We start from the raw sequence: 21,606 nt of genomic DNA on the forward strand, positions 1-21,606 counted from the left end.
TGTGTGTGTGTGGCCAGCTCAGCCCACCAGGGGGCGGGTCTGGCTGGCATGTGGTGCTGGGGATCGAACCGCGGTCCCTGTGCTTTGCCAAGCTTGTTTCAAGTAGGTGCTTTAGACCACTGAGCCATCTCTCCAGCCCCTCCTCATACTTTTAAAAACACTTCTAGAGCCTTTTTACTAAGATGGCACTGAAGGCGAAAAAGGAAGCCCCTGCCCCTCCCAAAGCTGAAGTCAAATCAAAAGCTTAGAAGGCCAAGAAGTCCTTGCTGAAAGGCATCCACAGCCACAAAAAGAGGAAGATACGAACGCCATCCACCTTCTGCCATCCCAAGACACTGAGGCTCAGGAGGCAGCCCAAATACCCTCGGAAGAGCGCCCCAGGAGAAACAAGCTTGACCACTATGCCATCATCAAGCTCCGCCGGACCACAGGGTCAGCCATGGAAAAGATCGAGGATGACAACACACTGATGTTCATTGTGGATGTCAAAGCCAATAAACACCAAATCAAACAAGCTGTGAAGAAGTTCTATGACATCTATGTTGCCAAGGTCAATACCTTAATCAGGCCTGATGGAGAGGTGGCAGTATATGTTTGACTGACTCCTGATTATGATGCATTGGATATTGCCAACAAAATTAGGATCATCTAAACTGAGTCCAGCTAATTCAAAATATGTACTTTTCTTCCCAGTAAAAAAATAAATAAAAATAAAAATAATAAAAACACTTCTGGGGGCTAGGGAGATGGCTCAGTAGAATAAGTGCTTCCCTGGCAAGTGGGTCTGAGTTCAATCCCCAATCCCCCCCCAAAAAAGGGAAAAACACTTCTAATGTTCTTAACCATTTTCTAAACTCATAAACCTACACAATTTTAACAACATATGTACACTGTATGGTAATGCAAAATCCCACAACATAGAGAAAAATCTGTGATAATACAGATTAATATTTTTTGAAAACCTGCAAAACAGTGAGTCCACGAAAGATGAACTGTGAAATAGTGAGGGAGTATTATAAATAATTTTGACTAAGCATAAATACCTTTCGACTTCTTTCAGTAGCTTTTTCATCTGCATGGGTACGGCACCTAGACAAAGACAGTACTGTTCAACATACCGAAATTCAATAATGTAGAATCTATTTAACAACTACATTAAACCATGCCATCCCAAATTGTCTAAATTATAATGAAATTATTTCTCCCAAGATGCAACAGATGCCACATTGTTCATATAGCAATATACTTTTTTCCTTTAAATACAAATATTCATTGAAATGGCAAATTATTTTCATTTATGAAATTTGAAACTTGAAATTATACAAGTATCCTACACAGCTGAGATATCCATAAAAGAGATTATGTGTGCAGTCTATTTAATCACTTCCTTCTCATCTTCTCATAGATGAGCATTCCTGAACTGAGTTTAAATGTGTTTATTATCTTCACATTTTTGTTGCGATTCTACTGTAAGTAGTACATATTTCATCTTTCTGTAATTGATTTGTTTCACTCAGCAGTACACCAAAGAGATGCTGATACACATAGCTCTAATTCAATCATACACCTGGGCATGACAGCACATGCCTATAATCCCAGGCACTCCGAAAGCAAAGGCAAGAAAATTGCTCCCAGTTTGAAGTCATCCGGAGCCATACAGTGAACTCAAGGTCAGCCTGAAGTACATAGCAAGACCGTCACTCAAAAGACCAAAATCAATCAATCAATCCTTTTAAACTGTTAGAATCTTCACAGTGCAAATTCTACCCCCTCAATTTTTTCCCCCTGAATTTTAGTAGTTATTCAGGTTGCTTTCAAACCTTCAAAAGCAGCAAACAATGTTGCAATGGATAGTTCCTGTGTGAACTCTTGTATGTGTGAACTTTTCTATAACGTAAGAGTTAAAAATTACTTGGTCCAAGATAGAAGTGTGCACATCTTCAACTTTAATAAAGGTCAAATCACATTGTGCAGGGCCGGCCAGATAGCTGAGCGGACTAAAATCACCTGCTTAGGCAGATGCAGGGGTTGGGGGTTCAATCCCCAGTCTGCCATATCAGCCCAGCCCCCACGGCGTGCTGAGAAGGCAACTGAGACTGGGCGTGGTGGCGTTTGGGTTGCTGAAAACAGGAGGTTCACTACAAGTCCAATCTGTGAGGTGAGACCCTGTACTAAATACATTTAAAAAAATTTAAAAAATCACATTGCTCTACACCTAAATAATATTATGAGAAATTTCCATTTTTGCCAATCATATGAATATGAATTGGTAGTCATTATGGTTTAACTTCCATTTCCCTAATCATGAAATTAAATTTGTATGTGTTTACTGATCTTTCTGGTTTCTCCTTTCCTAAACCACTCATGATGTACATTACTTTTCCACTGGATCATCTTTTAAGATATCCTTTGTCAGGTATACATAGTTCTATTTAATATTCTTATAGACTGAGTTTGCCTTTTCACAATTTTCATGATGTTCTGACAGAATTTAAAGATTTTTTAATCTTTATTTTTAATTTGACTGTAGAATCTTAATGTGAATAACCAGTGTTGGGGATTAAACTCGGGGCCTCAGGCAAGTTAAAACATACTCTATACCACTGTACCCTCACCCCCTCTAATTTGTTCTTTTTTTTTTTTTTTTTTTTTTGGCCGGGGATTAAACTCAGGACCTTGTGCTTGCCAGGCAGGCACTTATGCCACCAAGCTATCTCCCTGGCCTGTTCCTTTATATTCTGTGCTTTGTGTGTTAATTATTGGCACTTTATTATTCCAATCTATTATCAAAGTATGTTTCTATTTACTGAGTTGTTCTTCACCATGTTTCAGTATAATTTTCTTTCTTTTTTTTTTTAGAATATCGTGTTTTATCAATAACAGTTATACATCAAAAGTTTAGGGGTTCGTAGGTATCCTAAAAAAGTATAATTTCTTTCTCTCTTTTTTTTTTTTTGTGTTTTTTGTTTTTGCAGAACCAGGGATTGAACTCAGGCCCTTGCACTTGTCAGGGAAGTGCTTATTCTGCTGAGCCATCTCCCTGGCCCAAAAAGTATAATTTCTAAAAAATGTATTGAACAGATTTTTTTTTTTTTTCTGATATAGGCAGGCTCCTACTATGCAGTTTAGACTCACAGTGTTCCTTCTGACTCCCTAGTTGCTGGGATTATAGGTGTGTGCCACCACATCCAGTTCCAGACTGGCACGGCGTGCCCAGGATTCCAGGGCTGGCCAGACATATTGTGCCAGGGATCGAACCTTGGCACAATACCTCAGGACCTTGTGCTTGCCAGGCAGGTGCTTATGTTGCTGAGCTCTCTCCCTAGCCCCATAGATTTTGTTGTTTTTCCCAAAAACTTTTCCTGTTACTGTTGTAAATGCTTTTAAATTTTTGCTTTTGTTCCCATTTATTTTCTTTGCTTTTCCATTTCTGTTTGTACTGTTTAGAAACTCAGTTTTCATATGCAGGAACTTCATCATTCAGCAACATTGCTAAATTTATTAGTAAGCTAACAGGAAAACAAAAGATATGGCATAAAGCAGCCAGTATCTACTTTCTTTTTCTCTCACATTTCAATCCCCAATTGATACAAGATTTACTAAAACAGAAAATAGTATTTCTGAGCAATTCTTCTTATCTTTTGTATTTTCATCAGTGGAACAGGAAAATTTTCATTACCTCAATTTTACCTGTCCAACTAGTAACCAAATTTAGAAATTCAATGCCCTATTCTTAAAAGATAAATAAATTACTATTATTTTTTTAATGTATTTCGTATAGGGTCTACAAGATCTCCTATGTAGATCCGAATCATATTCTCCTGTTTTCAGCCTCCCAAGCACTGGGATACAGGTGAACGTCATCACGTCCAGTCTCAACTGCCCTCTCAGCACATCCTGGGGGCGGGGCCGGCACTGCATGCCAGGGATGGAACCCTGGCCACTGCACTGCTTAAACAGGCGCTTTTAGTCCACTAAGCTATCTGGCCAGCCCAAAGTAGTTTATTAATATTAGTTACTAGGCTGGTTGCATATTGATTTAACACTTCATTTTCCTCATTTCATAGCTCAAGAATATGAAGTCTGGGGCCAGGGAGATGGCTTAGTAGAATAAGCGCTTGCTTGAGTTCAATCTCTGGTTCTGCCAAAAAAAAAAAGAATATGAAGGTTTTTTGTTTTTTTCTTTTGGCATCAGGAATTGAACTCAGAATCTTGTGCTTGTCCAGCAGGCATTTATGCTGCTGAGCTATATCCCTGTCCCCCAAAATCTGAGATCCCCCAAAATTTAACTTCAGACTGCAAGCTTCATCCAGTGCTACTCAGCAGTAAGCCCAACACTCAGGAAGCTGAGGCAAGAGGATAACCCACAATTTCAAGGCCAGTCTGGGCTACACAGTGGAACTGTCTCAAAAAACCAGAAGACCTTAAATTGAAAAAGACCCAGGACTTGCTTAAGGTTAATCACCTAAAGCTACCACTAGTACTTTTGCCAGTGCACATAGTTCAAAAATCACATTATTGGGCTGGAGAGATAGCTCAGCAGCATAAGCATCTGCCTGGCAAGCAAAAGGTCCTGAATTCAATCCCTGGTACCAAAAAAAGTTACTTACATTGCACAATGTCTCCTGGCTATGACCAAAGCCCCAGTTGCTATTCTCATTTGTACTCATCAGGATAAAAAAGCAGTAAGGAAACTAGACCTGTAATTTAAGAGCCCCTAAACAGAGTATCTAGTTTTCTTTCTGGCTCTAAAACAGTGACAATAATCAACAGATAAATAAAACTTACATCTGCTTGAATGACTGTGTGTGAGCTGTTATGGTCTTCTTGTGGGCAACATTAATTTCCTCTGAAAGCTCTTCTACAGTTTCAATATCCACATGTTCATCATCCTCAATGTATTCTATACAGTTATTCTGAAATACATTAGTATAACAGTAAATACTATGTTGGAACGCACACCCCAACTTTCAACTGCAAACTCTCATTACAAAACCAACCAGTGCCAAACACTGACCTTATAACCATGAGTACTCATAATCCTTAACTTGCTAACCCATGGTATGAACAGTTCCCAGATGGCTATATGATGCTTCATTATTATTTCTAGGAGATCAATGTTAGTTATGGGTATGTTAGTTCATTATTTTCTTTTACTTATTTTTTTGTGGTACAAAGGATTGAACCCAGGGCCTTGTACATATTAGGTAAGTGCATTAGCATTGAGCTACATCCCGAGCTCTTTATTTTTATTGAGACTGTTTCATTAAGTTGCCCAGGGTAGCCTGTTTCAGACTCCAGGAGCAGCTAGGCTGGCTTCATAAATTTTCAAATAACAGTAGTAACAGTAAAAGGTAATTTGGAAAGAAGAAAAATTCTATTGGGGCAGCTACAAGTATAATTAGGTGATAAGGTATATACTCTGCATATTTCTGTTTTAAGGGAACTTGATGACCAACTGTATCAAATACCACAAATCAACACATACTAACACATGCCAGGGGCATGGGATACAGCTCAGCAGCACAGAGCCTGTCTGGCAAGTGCAAGGTCCTGAATTTAACTGATACCAAAAAAAAGGGGGGGATGAGAAAGACAGATATAAAAAAAGAGCAGAACCCAGCTTAGTCTTCTAAGTCTCTTAACCACAATGCCAGACATACAGAATGGTTTCTAATGAGGAATTTGGGTTTTAGAAGAAACCCAGATTGCTGTTGCTTACTATACCTAAAAAGGAGTCATTCAAGTTTGCATTTTTTTAAATTGAGTACTTACAAAAATTCACTAGCTATTTTAACAATATAATTACATGGGTATATGTGATAAGCAGGTATTTTTGAGTTCACCTTTTAAAGGAGTGTTTACTATACCTAAAACTAAACAAGGAATGTTATCTATACTTGCACTGTATCAGAGGCATAACTCAAAATGAAGCATTTCAATCATTTTATTAATCATTTAGAATTGTTGGAAAATTACCCCCTAATTATAGGTCCTGTAAGGTGCTGACACTAAATATAAGCTATCACTTATGTTTCCTCCCCAACTTAAGCACAATGTAAATGTATATTAAATTTAAGCATTGTAAACAATATATATTAACTCCAAGAAGCAAATTAACACAATACCAACAGAATCTAAAGTTAGTATTGTAGATGTATGGTTTACAATATTTAAACTGAAAAAGGTCTTATTTCATGGTTTTAATTACAGGTTTAGTGAATTAATATCTAACTTTCATAATGGAACATTTTGATTACTCACAACTTTCCTCACACCATCTAAAATAATGTTAAGCATAAAGATAATTTAGGGGTGGGAAATATAATGTAGAATTTAAGATTTGAGAGAGAACTTAATATAAAGTTTTTACTTTTAAAAGGGCAATACAATTTGTAGGATCCCCTAGTAAGCTGGACATGGTGGCACACACCTGTAATCCCAGCACTTGGAAGATGAGGCAGGAGGATCATTGTGAGTTTGAGGCTAGCCTGGGCTAGAAAGTGAGGTCAAGGCCAGCCTGGACTACATAATGAGAACCTGCTTCAAGAAAAAAAACAAAAACCAAAAAAATTCCTATTAGCACATTAAAGCAACACCACCTCATGACTAAGGCACTCTTAAGGTTTTACTGTAAGTTCCACTCAGAGCAGTTCTTTAGGATGTTTTATTTCATTTTGTTTTCAGTGCCAAGGACTGCATCAGGAAGCAATGAAACATCCCTAGCCCTGTCTCATCCTTTGAATTTTAATACAGAGTCTCCCTAAGTAGTCCAGGCTGGCATCAAACTTGTGGTCCTCCTGCCTCAGCTTCCAGAATAGCTAGGACAGGCATGTACGCCCAGCTGTATTCACTGTTTTTCAAGACTGGACTGTTTTCTTCTTTGATGTATTTACCTAGAGCAGAATGGCAAACTTGCTGCAGGGAACTGCTTGTATCACTAAAAGCTCTAAACTTCATAGTTTTAAAATAGTAATCTTTTCCCTATATTTTCCCTGCCTAAGGCAGTTAGATATTAATAAAGAAGGATCAGACAACAGAGGGACTGAGTGCATCCCAAGGAAGTGGTAGTCCCAAACAACCAGCTGCAAGGTAAGTGGTACAGAAGTGCTATGTCATCTATTCTTCTTCGAAATTATTTATTTATTTGGTACAAGGTCTCACTATGCATCTCAGACTCCTCAGTGCTGGGATTACAGGCATGCACCACCCACACTGGTTTTCAGTGGCCAGCACATGGTACCGGGGATCAGAAACTGAACTCAGGTACTTGCATTTGCCAGGCAGGCACTTAGACTGCTGCTATCTCCCCAGCCCTATGTCATCTACTCTTAAAGAGAAGAACACAGTTCAAATTTCAGAACACCCTGTAGGCAGCAGAATATGGCTGCCTTGGCTTTTATATCAGACCCTTTATCAGAGGGTCAGCAGTTTACCACCTGTTTTTATAAGGTCACAGCTATATTCATTCTCTTACATAGTTAGTGGCTGCTTCTGCACTCAAAACAGTTCAGTCATTTATCCTGCCAAGTCTAAAATATTAACTATTTGCCTACTTGCAGAAAAGTTTTTGTAACCCATGTCCTCTATTATCCTCCAGTTAGTTTAGGAAATACACACCAATACAAAGTCCACAAAAATGCTTCATAAAATTTTTTAGAACTATAAATTTTGTATTACAAAAAATGATTAATTTTATTAAAATATTACATGGTATTTTCCAGGTCTCCAAAAAAAAGGTCGAGATACAAATAGTAAGTTCTCTTCCTAGTTCTAAGGTCACCCACCCATTTATTCTAGCTTATTATATGTACTGGATAAGCTACAATCACTCAAAATAGAAAACATTCCATAAACTAAGGTCAAATGGATGTAATGATTCCAAACATCTTTTTAAAATCCAACTTGGTAGGAACTGTTAAGCATCTATACCCCAAAGACTTTACCATAATAAATCTAAAAAAAAAGAGAGAAATCCAATAAACATTGCCTGACTAATGCATCCTAAAAACTACAAAGTCATTTTCATTGTCTAAACCTACACATCCAACTACATGTATTAGGTCTTACTGATCTTCTGGAAAAGCTACCGTCTCTAATCATTTAAATCCTTCAGATTTCAGTCACAATAAAAATGGGCTCACCACCTTTTCTACATCCTCAACCTCCTCACTCTGGTAGTCAGACACAACATCCACAATTTCATCAACAGAATCATCGGTTTTTTCATTCTCTTCTTCATCCTCCTCTTCCAAATCCAAACCAATGAAGTCAGCACTGCTTTTTCTATCCTTTTGGTCTTGCTTTGGTTTCATCTGTTTTCCTGGTAGTAGTAAATCACCCTGATAAAGTTCATTCCCTCTGTTTCCTTTTGTAATTCGCCTAGGAATGATGGAGAAGGCTGCAGGATTAGCAATCCTACTCCAAGAATCACACTCAGTTTTTAAAACTCCATCATTCTCACCAGTTCCACTTTTCTCATATAGACCAGACATGTCCTGCTCTTCTTGAAACACATCTGAATCTTGATATGGCTTTGATTCTCTAATTAATTGCTCATCTGCCTCTTTCTTACATTCTTCTGAAGTTCTAACATGTTTTCGGACCAAGGGGCTCTTTGGATACTTTTTCCATCTTTCCCTAATCCTGTCCTTCTCCAGAGAGTCCACACAATTCTTCTCCTTGGCCTCTGGCTGTGAATTACATTGTTTCTGAAGCATAAGTTTGTTCCCTGATAATTCAATAAATAGAAATTCATTTCGTTTTTCATCTGGATTATCTAATTCTTTCCGCTGCTCCACCTTCACATCACCAGACTTCTGAAGCTGTACTTTACTCAGATTTTGTACTGTCATATTACTGGATTTTTCAGAAACTGTCCTAACTTCTAGAACAGTCACTTTTTCTTTGGAACTGTTATGATTTCTAGTCCCACAATCTTCAGTAACATCTTTACAGTCTTCACTTGTGTGTGATTCAGTGATGCAGGAGTGCTCAGAAGGTTTGACAGTTGTGGAATCTTTTTCTGTAAGGGATTCTTCATTCAGACAATCACCCCCATCTTCCAAGGAATCCAAAGTTTCTTTTGAGGAAACAGTTCCTAAATTCTGCTTAATTATGCTAGCCTCAGAACCTATACCTTCTCCTTCTGACTGTACAGTTGTCTTAGTTTCCTTCTCTCTTTTTACGGAGTTTGTTTCATCTTTCTGGTCTCCATTCTGGGATTCTTTCTTCATCTGAAGGGCAGCAACATGCTGGAGAATGGAGCTAGGAACAGGCTTTTGTCCTGGGAGCTGCAGCAAGGCAAAACTACCAGACTGGAGAGGAATGAGATTGGCTGTACTAACAGGCTGTGCTCCTGAGCTATATGTTATTTTGGTTTCAGAGCCTGTTTTACTTGCAAAACTCTGTGGCTCAGGAGGAGAAATCCTCAGGGTCAGAGTACCAGCCTGAGAGACAAAACTTGGTCCAGAGGAAAGTAAAGATGGTGCCTGAGTGATTACATTCACTGCTGGAGAAGATCCAACAGCCTGAATTACAGGATTTACAACAGAAAAAGCAGAGGATGAAGTAGAAGATGGTGGTAACTCAGAAGGCTTGGAAGGCGTAGGCAAACGGATTCCCACCACAGACCCTGTTAAGAAAAAAGAATTCCTTTAATCACCACAGCCCATATCAAGCATATTCTTCTTTTTGGACAGATGACTCTAACAGATCAAGAACAATCCTGGAGTGGTAATATGTATAACACATAGCCAACCAATTACACAAAAATCATCAAGAAGATCCCCAACTTTATACCTGGGTTCCGAAACATGACAGGTTGTAAGCTGGGCTGGGTACCAGAACCTCGGATCTGATGCAAAGGTAGAAGCTGGACAATTTGCCCATTGGGATGCCTAAAGAGATTCATTCCACTTGGGCTCCTAACAGGCTGTAAAACCATCCGTTGTCCCTGAAGTTGTGGGTTTGGGACAGGTCTAAGTGTAGGAGAAGTCTGCTGCACTGGAATCAACAACAACCGAGGTCCAGGACGTTTCAATGCATTAGGAGATATTTGTGGAGCAGCCACTGGAATCTGAGGGACATTTTCTGAAAAATAACAATGAAAACATAGCATGAAAATTTCCATTAATAGTGGGCTGGGGAGATGGCTCAGTAGAAGGGCCTGAGTTCAATCCCCGGTTCCACAAAAAAAAAAAAAAAAAAATCCCCTTAAACATACATTGAATTAAAATTGTGATGACATAAGATCTCAAAATACTGAATTACATAAAATTGGTGAGATTCTGGATTCTGTCCCTCTATTAGGCATCATTTATTGCCAACAGTAATTGGTCAGTCATTATAGACCTTTACATTCAAAATGATATCCATTATCAAGAGGTGAATGTATAAAGATAGTGTTTTTGCCTCAAGAAAAAAAAGAAGCAGACCTGTAAATATGAATTCACATAAAGCTCAAAAGATTCACTCTTTTTTTTTTTTTTTTTCTTGGTACTGGAAATTGAATTCAGAACCATGCACTTGCCAGACAGGCACTGTGCCAGTGAGCTACATCCCAGTCTTCAACTTTAAAACTGAAGCTGAAAGGGCCAGGGAGATGGCTCAGTAGAATAAGCACTTTCCTGGCAAGTGCAAGGGCCTGAGTTCAATCCCTGGATCAATCAATCAATCAATCAATCAATAAATAAATAAAAGCTGAAAATACTTACCAACCTTACTTTAATTTTACAGCTTATACTAGTGGAACATGAAAGTCAAGGACTAAAATTATGAGGCACATGAAAGGCATCTTAAGGGCAGGCCAGATAGCTCAGCAGATTAAAGTGCCTGCTTGAGCAGACATAGGGACCTGCTGGATCCCCAGCCTGCCATACCAAGCCCCACCCCCGGGGGCACACTCAGACACAATTGAGACTGGGCATGGTGGTACATGCCTGTAATCCCAGCACTTGGGAGGCTGAAAATAGGATCACTATGAATCCAATCTGTGTAGTGAGACCCTATACTACACACATAAAAAACTAAATAAATTTTAAAAATTCTAATCAAAAAAGAAAGTCATTTTGGCTTTTAAAATTCACTAATAAGCAAACTTTTAAAGATTTGTGGAAACCATTTCTCAAAAGAAAAAATAATACCCTTGCCTGCAGTTTGTAGAGACACAATTAGAGGAGATACCAAACAAGCAGGTAAATAAAGCTTGGCAAGGAAGGGATAAAGCATAGTTTTAAAACCAATTGACATGGGAAAAAATGAGTAACCTACACAGAGATTTTTGGGGCTAGGAGGACACAGGAATAAAGAGTCAGGAAAAATGATTAACAGATAATAAACAAAAAAAGTGTAATATTACCAAATTGGGGAACTTATTAAATAAAACGTTTTTACTAGTTTACCATTAAATTGAAAATTAACAAACAAAGCAAAAAACATTTAGCTTAACATGTATGATTTTTCTCAGACATATACTCTGCCCATAAAATATATCAGATTTCTAACATTTAGATGACAAACTATACACAGAAAATCCAAAAGTAAGTGAAATGAAGCTGGGTATGGCAGTGCACATCTGTGATCCCAGTACTCAGGAGACTGAAACAGGAGGATCACTATGAGTTTGAGGCCAGCCCAGGCTATAAAGTGAGAACAGGATTAGCCTGAACTGCATAGTAAGATCCTATTTCAAACTGTTCATGAAAAAGTGTACAACTTACAGAGTTCATCTCATGAATTTTTAAAGATATTAACTTTCTTAATTAAAAATATTCATGTTACATCATGAAGATTTTAAAAAATTCATAAACTATTTTTGTAATTTGCAAATCACGTTTTAGATTGGAAATCTAAATTACTTCAATCAGAGAATGACAGCGATCTTTATTATATCCAATGAATTTTCGATGCTTATTTAAGCTGTAGGTGTGAGAAGGGAAAATGAGATTAAAAAAAAAGGAACTCAAATGAAAAGGCCAAAGACAAAGCACACAGGTTGAGATCCTTTTTATGAACTAAAAACAAAACGACAATTTCCTTTTTTAAAAAGTACCAAGTCAACTTCATTTATAAAGCAGAAATGAAAAAATTAATGTTACTAAAGTATTATAGAAAACATTTTAAGTAATATACAAATGTACAGTAGCACATCACATTCAGAAAATTCCTTTGTCAATTTTAATCCTTTATATAGATTAGTCTTTTTAGTTTACATTTTCAGTATTATTCCAATATTTTCTAGGCTTTTTCAACAGAAAATAAGCCACATGCTCAGAATATGTCGCAGCTAAGCAGATTTTTTTTTTTTTTTTTTTTTTTACCCAGGATCAATTTCAGGACCTTTCACTTGCCAGGCAGGCAACTTATGTCACTGAGATATCTCACTGGCCCTCAAGAATTTAATGGTAACTTTATTATTTATATTTTCAAAGTTTTTATTTATGGCATAGTTATAGCTTGTATCTAGATGTGCCCACAAAGCCTCATACAATTATGGGGTGGACTTCTAGACTTACTGATTAATTCATGATCCAGTGCTGGGATTATGGGTGTAAATGTTGCTGGGATTTATGGGTGTGAGCACTACACCCAGCCTGGAGTGGATAGCTTGAATGCAACATTAGAGAGGCAGACTTGCTCTCTGCTGTTGTTGCTGCTACCCATCCCTTTGCTCTTTGCAGTCTTTTGCCACAATGAATTGCTCTCTGTCACATGCCACTCTACCTTGGAGCCAGATGAGTATGGACTGAAACCCCCACAAATGGAGCTAAATAAACCTTTCCTTCCTTAATTTTGGTTGCTGAGCAACAAGAGAAAAGTAACAAGGATTAAGCTTTGTTTTGGCAAGTTAATGCTGTCAATTAATTTTTTTAAAAAAAATATGTATTTGCCAGCTGCTTAGGCAGATGCAGGGGTCAGAGGTTTGATCCCTGGCCTGCTGTGCAGGCCTCACCCCCAGGGTATGCTGAGACGGGCGACTGAGACTGGGCATGGTGGTGCCCGCCCAGCACTTGGGAAGCTGAAAACAGGAGACTCACTAGAAGTCTAATCTGTGTAGTGAGGCCCTATTGACCCTGCACTAAATACAAATATATATACCAGGTGTGGTGATACATGCCTATAATCATCCCAGCACTTGGGAGAGGCAGGAGTATCGTGAATTTGAGACCAGCCTGGGCTACAAAGTGAGCACAAGGTCAGCCTGAACTGCATATGGAGTTCTTCTTACAAAAAGATTTTTTAAAAAAATCAAATATATATTAAACAGCTGGGTGTGGTGGTGATACCTAGTACTCTGAGAGGCTGAGAAAGGAGGATCACAAATTCCAACCCAGCCTGGGCAACTTAAAACCCTGTTTCAAAAAAACTTTACAATAGGTATGAATATAGCTCAGTAAAAGTTCCTGGGTTCAATACCGGTGGTTTGGGAAGCACACAACTAGGCCAGACATGGTGGCACACACATATAATCCTAGCTACTAAGGAGGGCAAAGGCAGCAGTATTTTTACTAGACAAAAGGAAAAAAACAATATATTTTAATCTTCAGCAAAGGATAAAACAAAAAGGTGCTTCAGCTTGGTTAGAGCATAGGCACAGGTCTTTCATCTCATTGCCTCTTTTTTAAATTAAAAAGCAGCATGCATGCACACACACACACATGCCCCCCCCCCCAATGAGAACCTGCACATAGAATCGCCCTCAGAGAAGTACACTTCCATTTACATTAAGTTGTACCCTTCCTTCCAGGCCAACCTTATTGGCTGCTCCATTTCTTTTTCTTTTTGGCAGAACCGGGGATTGAACTCAAGCCCTTGCAAACGCTTACTATACCGAGCCATCTCCCCAGCCCTCAGGCTGCTCTATGTCAGAGTTCTACTCTCATATACATTATTTCAGTGTTCTTCAGCCAACATTTCGATTCTAATGTTTTCTGAGTGTTTAGCATCTCTTAAAATAACCTCCAACTCCACCAAGTCACTTGTCTGATTACCTGCCAAGGAATCAAACTGCTTTTAAAACATCCTGGCAACAAAACTGCAGATTCAGGTGTGGTGGTTCAGGGCTATAATCCCAGCTATTGAGGAGGCTAAACCAGGAGGATCTTAAATTCAAGGCCAACCTGGCAAGTTAAATGAGGTCCTATCTCAAAAAATAAATAAACAAACAAAAAAAAAATGACTAGGAAGGTAGCTCATCAGTGCAAAAGCTCTGGATTCAATCCCTAGTACTAAAAGAAAAAAAGGCAAAACCACAGACTTTCAGATATCTGTCTTAACCCCGTATTAATAATAAGCTCTATTATTTCTAGTACTGCTTCGTTTTGGGGTTTTTTTTGGGGGGGAGTGGTGCTGGTACTGGGGATTGAACTCAGGATGTTATGCTTGCCAGGCAGGCACTTACATTGCTGAGCTATCTCCCCAGTCCTCTAGTGCTGTTTTAAAGAATGCAAATATTTTCAAGAATACAAGAGCAGAAATGCCTAGACCAGTGATGGTGAACCTTTCTGAAAAGTTTCAATTATAAGAACAGCCCATTGCAGCATGTGTTATATATATAGGCTTGTCACCAATGGCCTGTACAGCTGTATATGCAAATAGTTGTGATATATATGCATCTGTTATATATATCCTGATATACATGGATTCCTATCACAATCACAAAATTATATACACAGCTATATAGTAAAGCATTGAGTAACAACTAGGCCTTACCTGGTCTCTGGCTTACTGGTGGACTCCCATTAATTCCTGAGAGTATAATAGGAACAGAGCCCAGAGATGAAGTTGGTGTGGTCACCACGGAGGAGGAGGAAGAGGCAGCTGTGGTCACCATGACTATGGAGGTGGAGGCAGTGGAAGCAACAGGAAGAGTTATGGTTGGAGGAGATGTTACCAAAGATTTAGGAAAAGCAACTGAAGCCACAGGGGTAGTTATCCCAGTAGTTTTGGTAAGGTTCACAGTGGCTGTAGACTGGGTAGATGTTACAGTGGTGCTGGTATTGGTTTCAGAGACCTCAATAACCCCTGCAGTGGTGGCACCAGAAGAATAAGTAGTTTCTTTAGTTCCCACGTCAGAAATAGCAGTCATAGATGTCACAGCAGTAACATTTTCTAAAAACACTTGAGGGGTGGTAGTAGTGACAGCAGCAGTCACAGGGCTGCACACCTGAACTGGCTCAGAAGAAACAACAGGTGTGACGACCATTACTGGAGAAGGTCTGATACTGAACTTCTGTGGCCCTGTCAGGGTTTGGGGTGTGCTAACTCCAGGTATCTTCTGCTGTAAGGCTCCAACTTTACTCATCACAAACTGTGTGAACACACCACCAGGAGAGGGTCGAGCCGCTGCAAATAAAAATTTGCAGGTCAAAAATCTTCAGTTCTCTTATTACACCCTTCTCGTGACTGTGTTTATTAGCATTTACTGTGCACCACTGGGTCTATTTCTCACAGGTACAAGCACCTACCTTCATTTTATGTGCCAATTTTGACCTACAGAAATCAAACACTTCCCTTAACCCAAAGCAAATAATTCTAATAAGAAAGGGATTTAAAATTTGAGTTTCCCAACTATAATTCTTTAAGGCTATACAATACATTCAAATTGTCAGGACACTAAAAAGATACAGCAATGAACAATTTTTTACCTAAAAAGGTTTTCTTTTCCCTAATTCTAGTTTTAAAACTTATTTCCACCATTTTCTACTGCACCAACAGCTCCACCTCTTTATAGCTGCCCTTATAGTTGAATACTGAGTATTCTTAAAATATACAAGGAAACTTTCAAAAGTGAGCAAGAAAGGGCTGCTTTTGGGGGGGGGGAATTAAATCACAAACCCTTTTAAAAGGAGACACAATAGGTTCTTTTTAAGATACACAACACCTATCCTGTCTTCAAACAACTCCAGCCTTCAGCCAGATACTTCAATTTCCTGTTAAGAGTAATATGATATTGCAGGTTAATAATTAGCTTCTCTTCTGGAGGGTTAACAACCCAAGTTAGCAGATCAAAACTGGAGAAAAGGAAGGGCTGCATGGTTAGCCAACATTTTGGCCCTAGCCTTTCAAGGTCAGTGAAGACTCGGGACATAGGAGAACCTGTACTGTAACAACATGTAACTTAGTTGTGCTCCAAATTTTCTGATCAAGAAGATTATGGAGCCACAGAGAAATGTGTTCGATGATCTAAAGTGAGCCTGGGGAGAGTCACATGGAGAGAAAAAACATTTCCTCAAGCTTTCACAGAGAGCAAATTGGTCAAGGCAATGGCCGTGACTCATCCTCATGACACTGACAAAAGGATGTACAAAAGGTGGTACAGGGCTACAGAATAAATCCTGAGTGTACTTGGCTGACCTTATCAGATACAAAAGTTACATTTCTGGGTATACAGGTCTTGCTGTATCTTGGTCTTAACCATCCAGCAGAAAAGTATAAAAACGAGGTATATAAAGTAAATCCATATTAATATGATGAGCTGTTAAAGGCTCAAGTCAGTAACTTCTGAGGATAACCCACTAATATTACAGACTGCTAGACAGTGTTAAGATTGTTTAGTTGAATTTAAGCACTTATAGTATTTAGATGCCAATAGAATATTCACCTCTGACAGGACAAAAAAAAATTTAAAAAAAAAGATACAAAGGAAAGATCATTTTGTATTTATATATACAAAATAGGATAAATTTACAGCTACTTTCGCTTAACTCAATGAGAAGAAAGAGGTGTACTAATAGTGTTCGGACAGAATATCCTGTCTGCTTCTTGTACTATGGATAACCACTAAGAAGATAACAATGTACAGTGTATTGACTATCAAAACTGTCCTATTAATCAGCTGTGAAACTGTCTCATTCATATTTCTCAATAAAAAAAAACGATTGCAAGGTGACTTTTATAACAAAATGTAACTCTAGTAATAAACTCAATAAAATAGCCTTGAAACTGGAAAAAAAAAAAAAAGAGTAATATGAATGAAGACACACAATTGCACTTTCATTTAACATTCCCAAACGTTTGAAACAACAAAAGGATTTCAATAAATAACTGTATGCGCTCTCAACACTAAAACAAGAATGATTCAAGAAGACAATTTATTATAGACTCTAGAAATGAAATGTTAAGCAAAAGAAAGGTTCTCATTCACAAACAAGGATGTAGAGAACAATAAAAATTTTGAAAGTTGTATTTCACAAAAGCCTTCTACTTTAAACCTAGACCATCTCATCCCACTAGTATGTGGTACTTTCTTGAATTCTTAAGTTCAAGAATTATACTGTGCCTGGTGCTAAAAAAGCCTCAATTCTTATTGGAAAAATACCAGGGAAAATATCTTTTTTGGGGGGTGGGGGACGGAACCAGAGATTGAACTCTGGCCCTTGCGCTTGCCAGGGAAGTGCTTATTCCACCGAACCATCTCCCCGGCCCCTAAAATATCTTTTAAATGTCAACATTTTGAAGAAAATTATAATCGTAAGTATTTAATGTATTAATATACCCAAAGCCTCAACTATAATTGTAACACCAATAGAGCTCAATTCTTCTAGTATCATGAATCATCAGAAGAGCTACCAAGAAAAATTAAAAAATATGTAAGACACACATAAACCATATGCCATATCCTGTATTTCTCAAGTTTCTACAATCCTATCAGTAATCACAGGCCAAACACTAAGTTATAGGTCTTTTCAAAACAAATCTATTCTCCAACTTACCAATTGGCCTTTTTGCCAGGACAAATGTCTTCGGATTCTTCCCAGAGCGGTTTGTTGAAGTGCCAGAGGAGGTTGCCATTTTGGAATTGGATGTTGAAGGCAGTAGGGTGCGTGGTTTCCTGGATGCAGCCACCTTGGCATTGGATGCTACCTTGGAGATGACAGTACTGAGGGTTGAGAGGTCCAGGACTGAGGGTCGCAACCTGCCTGTGATATAAGCAGCTAGCCTATTGGCTGGATGCAATGCCCCCATCTGTCCCAATAGCAACTTAGCCTGCGGGTAACTCTTACCATTAACCTGAAACAAGTGGCAAAGAGAAATTCTGTAAAGATAAAATTCTCTTTCTAGCTCCTCTCCCATGATAGGGGTGTTTCATTTTTACAAGGTTTTTTTTTAAAAGTTTCTATTTCAGATGGAGGAATAAGTGACTTTTTTCTTTCAAAGTAATCCATGTAATGGGAAGGAGAAAAAATGCCATCATCTGATATTATGAACTAAGCTGACCTCATTCCATATATTGGAAATAAGAATCTTAGAAACTCACCATTTTTACACCCTAAATATGTATGAGAAAGAAGCAGGATTTTTTTTCTTTAACTTTAATAAGCAATTCTGAGTAAGCTATTTAACAGTCACTAGGAAAATTGAAAAATCAATACACAATCTCTCTGATAAGACCAGAGGCAAAATGAACCCCTCACTCAAGGGTCCTTTGAAACAGCCTTCCTATTTGAAATATATATGATGAATCTACTAAGAAAATCACTGTTACAATACCTAAGCTACAAAGTGACTTTAAATTTTGGTTTTTTTGTTTGTTTGCTTCAAATTTTGGTTTTCAAAAGGCTCAATTTTGAAATGATTGTCTTCATGACTTAAAAATGTTAGTATAAACTTGTTATAATCCTAGATATAATGACTAAATTCTCAGAAAAAAGTAGAACCAACAAATGTCATACAAGGGCCAGCCAAATAGCTCAGCGAACTAAAGCATGTGCTTAGGCAGAATACAGTAGCCAGGTTGGATACCCAGCATGCCATGCTGGCCCTGGGGGCCTGCTGATGTGCGATTAAGACTGGGCATGGTGGTGTGGGCCTGTAATCCCAGTGCTTGGAAGGCTGAAAACGGGAGGATCACTACAAGCCTGACCTACGTAGCGAGACCCTGTAGACCCTGTACCAAATACATTAAATAAATAAAAATGACATAAAGATTTTCTGTGCTGCCAGAGTGGATTACATTGCCCAACCAAGGCAACAGCACAATTATTTGTTTTTAAGGACAGAAAACAGAAACCTCTCAACATAGCATAAGATTATTACTTATCTATATTCTCTAGGTCATATTGCTGGATGACCCTAGAGAAGATAATCTTTCCTAGCTCATTAAAACTGGGAGACAGAGGGTGAGGTAGAGTGTATTCTCTGACAGAGAACTGGTGAGGTGATAAAATACACCTCACTCTATGTTTAGAGATGTAAGCCACTACATCTCTAAACACACAAAATTACTCTTTGCTACTCATATAAAATTGCACTTATTCCCAGAGATCAAGAATATCTCTGCCTCAAGTTTGGTACAAAAAATGTGATCTTTCCATCCAAAAGTAACCTTTACTATAGTTTTTAGATGTTATACTATAAAGAATCTAGGAAAAGATATCTCTCTCTGTTCCCGATACTGTTCTGACGCCTACTCAGCAGCTTCCCCAAAGTATATACAGGTGGAATATTCCTTAGCCAACATAGCTGGGACCAGAAATGTTTCAGATCTGTGACTTGAAAAATTGTGCGTATATATGATACACTGAGAATAGGACCCAAACCTAAGTGCAAAATTCATTTATGCTTCATGTTTTGGGGCTTTTTTTTTTTTTTTTTGGTCTTTGTTTTTTTAAGAGCAGAATATATTTATTGGAGGAAAGAAAGCTTCTGTTTGAGAGAGGGACAGAAGGGGAACCAGAGCGGGTTGCCCCCATATAAATAGTCTTTTATAAAATACTTCTGGTGTGCAGGTGTGGAATTTTCTACCTGTGGTTCATTTGAAAAATTTTCAAATTTCAGGTCAGATTTTTGGATTAATAATGATCAACTTTTATGTAAAGAGAAAATATTGTTGGGAGTTTAAGAAATACTAATAACGCCAGGTATGGTGGCATATGCCTATAAATCCCAGTACATGGGAAGCTGAGAAAGGAGGATTTCTGCCAGTTTTGAGGCCAGCTTGGACTACATATTGAATCCAGGTCAGCCTGAACTACACAGTGAGACCCTGTTGCAAAACAGAAACAAAAACCAAAGAAATGCCACCAGGATTGCAGTGAAGTTGACGCCAGCCTGGGCTACAAAGTGAACTAAAGGCTAGCCTAAAGTGCAAAGTGAAACCCTGTCTCAAAAAGACAAAAAGAAAGGAAGAAAAAAGACTGAAAGGTGATAGTTTTAAAGTCAATCACTTATTATTCATGGAGCAGACCTAAGCCTAGAGGAGCAGTCACACTCATCAAAGTCAAGCAACTTTGGCAATGACATGAGATACTTGTGCTTATTTGCTATTTAATCACTAATAAAAACATATCTGCTGTCACTGAGCTAGAAAAACCTTTTGAGTATGATGACATTTTAATTTAAAACTTCTCTTTCCAAAGGCTTTTCTAGATGCCAGCATCATTTTACTAATAAAAACTATCTAAATTATTAAACAGCAAGGAGAGAAATATTACTGCAACAATGACTACAGTGGAAAAACCCCAAGAATAAAATAAAAAGTAAGTAAATGTGGCTCAATTCTTTAAAAGTTTGTATGTTTGAAAAACCATTAAATTAAAATTTTCCCCAGGGTCAGGGATACAGTTACATGACTGAGCTTTTGCCTAGCATGTGAGGTAATGGGTTTGATCATTAGCACTGCAAAACCAAAAAAACAAATTATTTCACCCCTTTCTAAACATATACCACCTACTGCCTGCCTTAAAGCTAACTTTCCTATCTCCCTTTTCACTACTTCTAACATTTTAAACATGAGCTTTGTTTGTCTGAAGTACTGAAGATTGAACGTGCTAGATAAGAATTCTACCACTGAATTACATTCCCTGACTCACTGACTGACTGACTGATTGATTTCCAGGAATCGAAGTCAGGACCTTGTGCTTATCAAGCAGGCGCTGTGCCACTGAGCTATATACTCAGTCTTGAGCCTGTTTTATTTTGAGAAAAGGTCTCAATAAATTGTCCAGGCTGACTTTAAACTTAAAATCCTTTTGCCTCAGCCTTCCAAGCAGCTGGGATTACAGACATGCACCATGATACTAGCTACCTGCATTTACTTTGAAGGTAGTCTGTTATTAATAAACTTTTAAGAACTACTCCGAATGCCTAACTTTGCACCATAACTACTGAGTGTGGGTGTGCTAGCGTGCCCCCTTATAATCCCAGCACAGAGGAGGCTGAAAATAGGAGGATCACTAAGAGTCTGGGCTGTGTAGTGAGGCCCTGCACAAAAAAAAAAAAAAAAAAAACACACCCTGAAAAAAGAAACTATCACTAGATCCCAGGCAAAAAGGGTTAAGAAGACAAATGGGCTGGTCAAACAGCTCAGCAGATTAAAGCACCTACAAGCAGGAACAGGAGCTGGGTTCGATCCCTGGACTTACCATGTGGGCCTCGCCCCCAGGGTGCACTGAGATGGCAACTGAGACTAGGCGTGGTGGTGCACGCCTGTAACTGCAGCTCTTAGGAGGCTATAAATAGGCAGATCACTATGAGTCCAATCTAGTAGTGAGACCCTGAACACCCTGTAGACCCTTCCCCAAAAAAAAAAAAAAAAAAAAACCAACTTTCTGGAAATACAAGAAAGAAATTTATAGGCTAATATAAAGCCTATGTTATACAATA

General features: G+C 38.4%; 1 protein-coding gene across 15 annotated transcripts in view; it reads right to left on the reverse strand.

The window, feature by feature from the left end:
- Mga (MGA, MAX dimerization protein) overlaps nt 1-21,606 on the reverse strand; it is a 168,699-nt gene that overhangs the window by 13,967 nt on the left and 133,126 nt on the right. For 7 of the 15 annotated variants that reach the window (XM_023711285.1, XM_023711297.1, XM_023711292.1 and 4 more), the window contains exons 14-19: nt 17,715-18,012; nt 14,713-15,345; nt 9,802-10,092; nt 8,145-9,634; nt 4,789-4,916; nt 1,044-1,089 (exon numbers count right to left, since the gene is read on the reverse strand). In XM_023711285.1, the coding sequence (XP_023567053.1) occupies nt 1,044-1,089; nt 4,789-4,916; nt 8,145-9,634; nt 9,802-10,092; nt 14,713-15,345; nt 17,715-18,012 (2,886 nt within the window). The remainder of the gene's footprint in view (nt 1-1,043; nt 1,090-4,788; nt 4,917-8,144; nt 9,635-9,801; nt 10,093-14,712; nt 15,346-17,714; nt 18,013-21,606) is intronic. The other 8 variants (XM_023711302.1, XM_023711288.1, XM_023711299.1 and 5 more) reach the window with 6 other exon arrangements.

Source organism: Octodon degus, unplaced genomic scaffold (genome assembly GCF_000260255.1).
Source record: "Octodon degus isolate 3935 unplaced genomic scaffold, OctDeg1.0 scaffold00002, whole genome shotgun sequence".
Lineage (NCBI taxonomy): Eukaryota > Metazoa > Chordata > Mammalia > Rodentia > Octodontidae > Octodon > Octodon degus.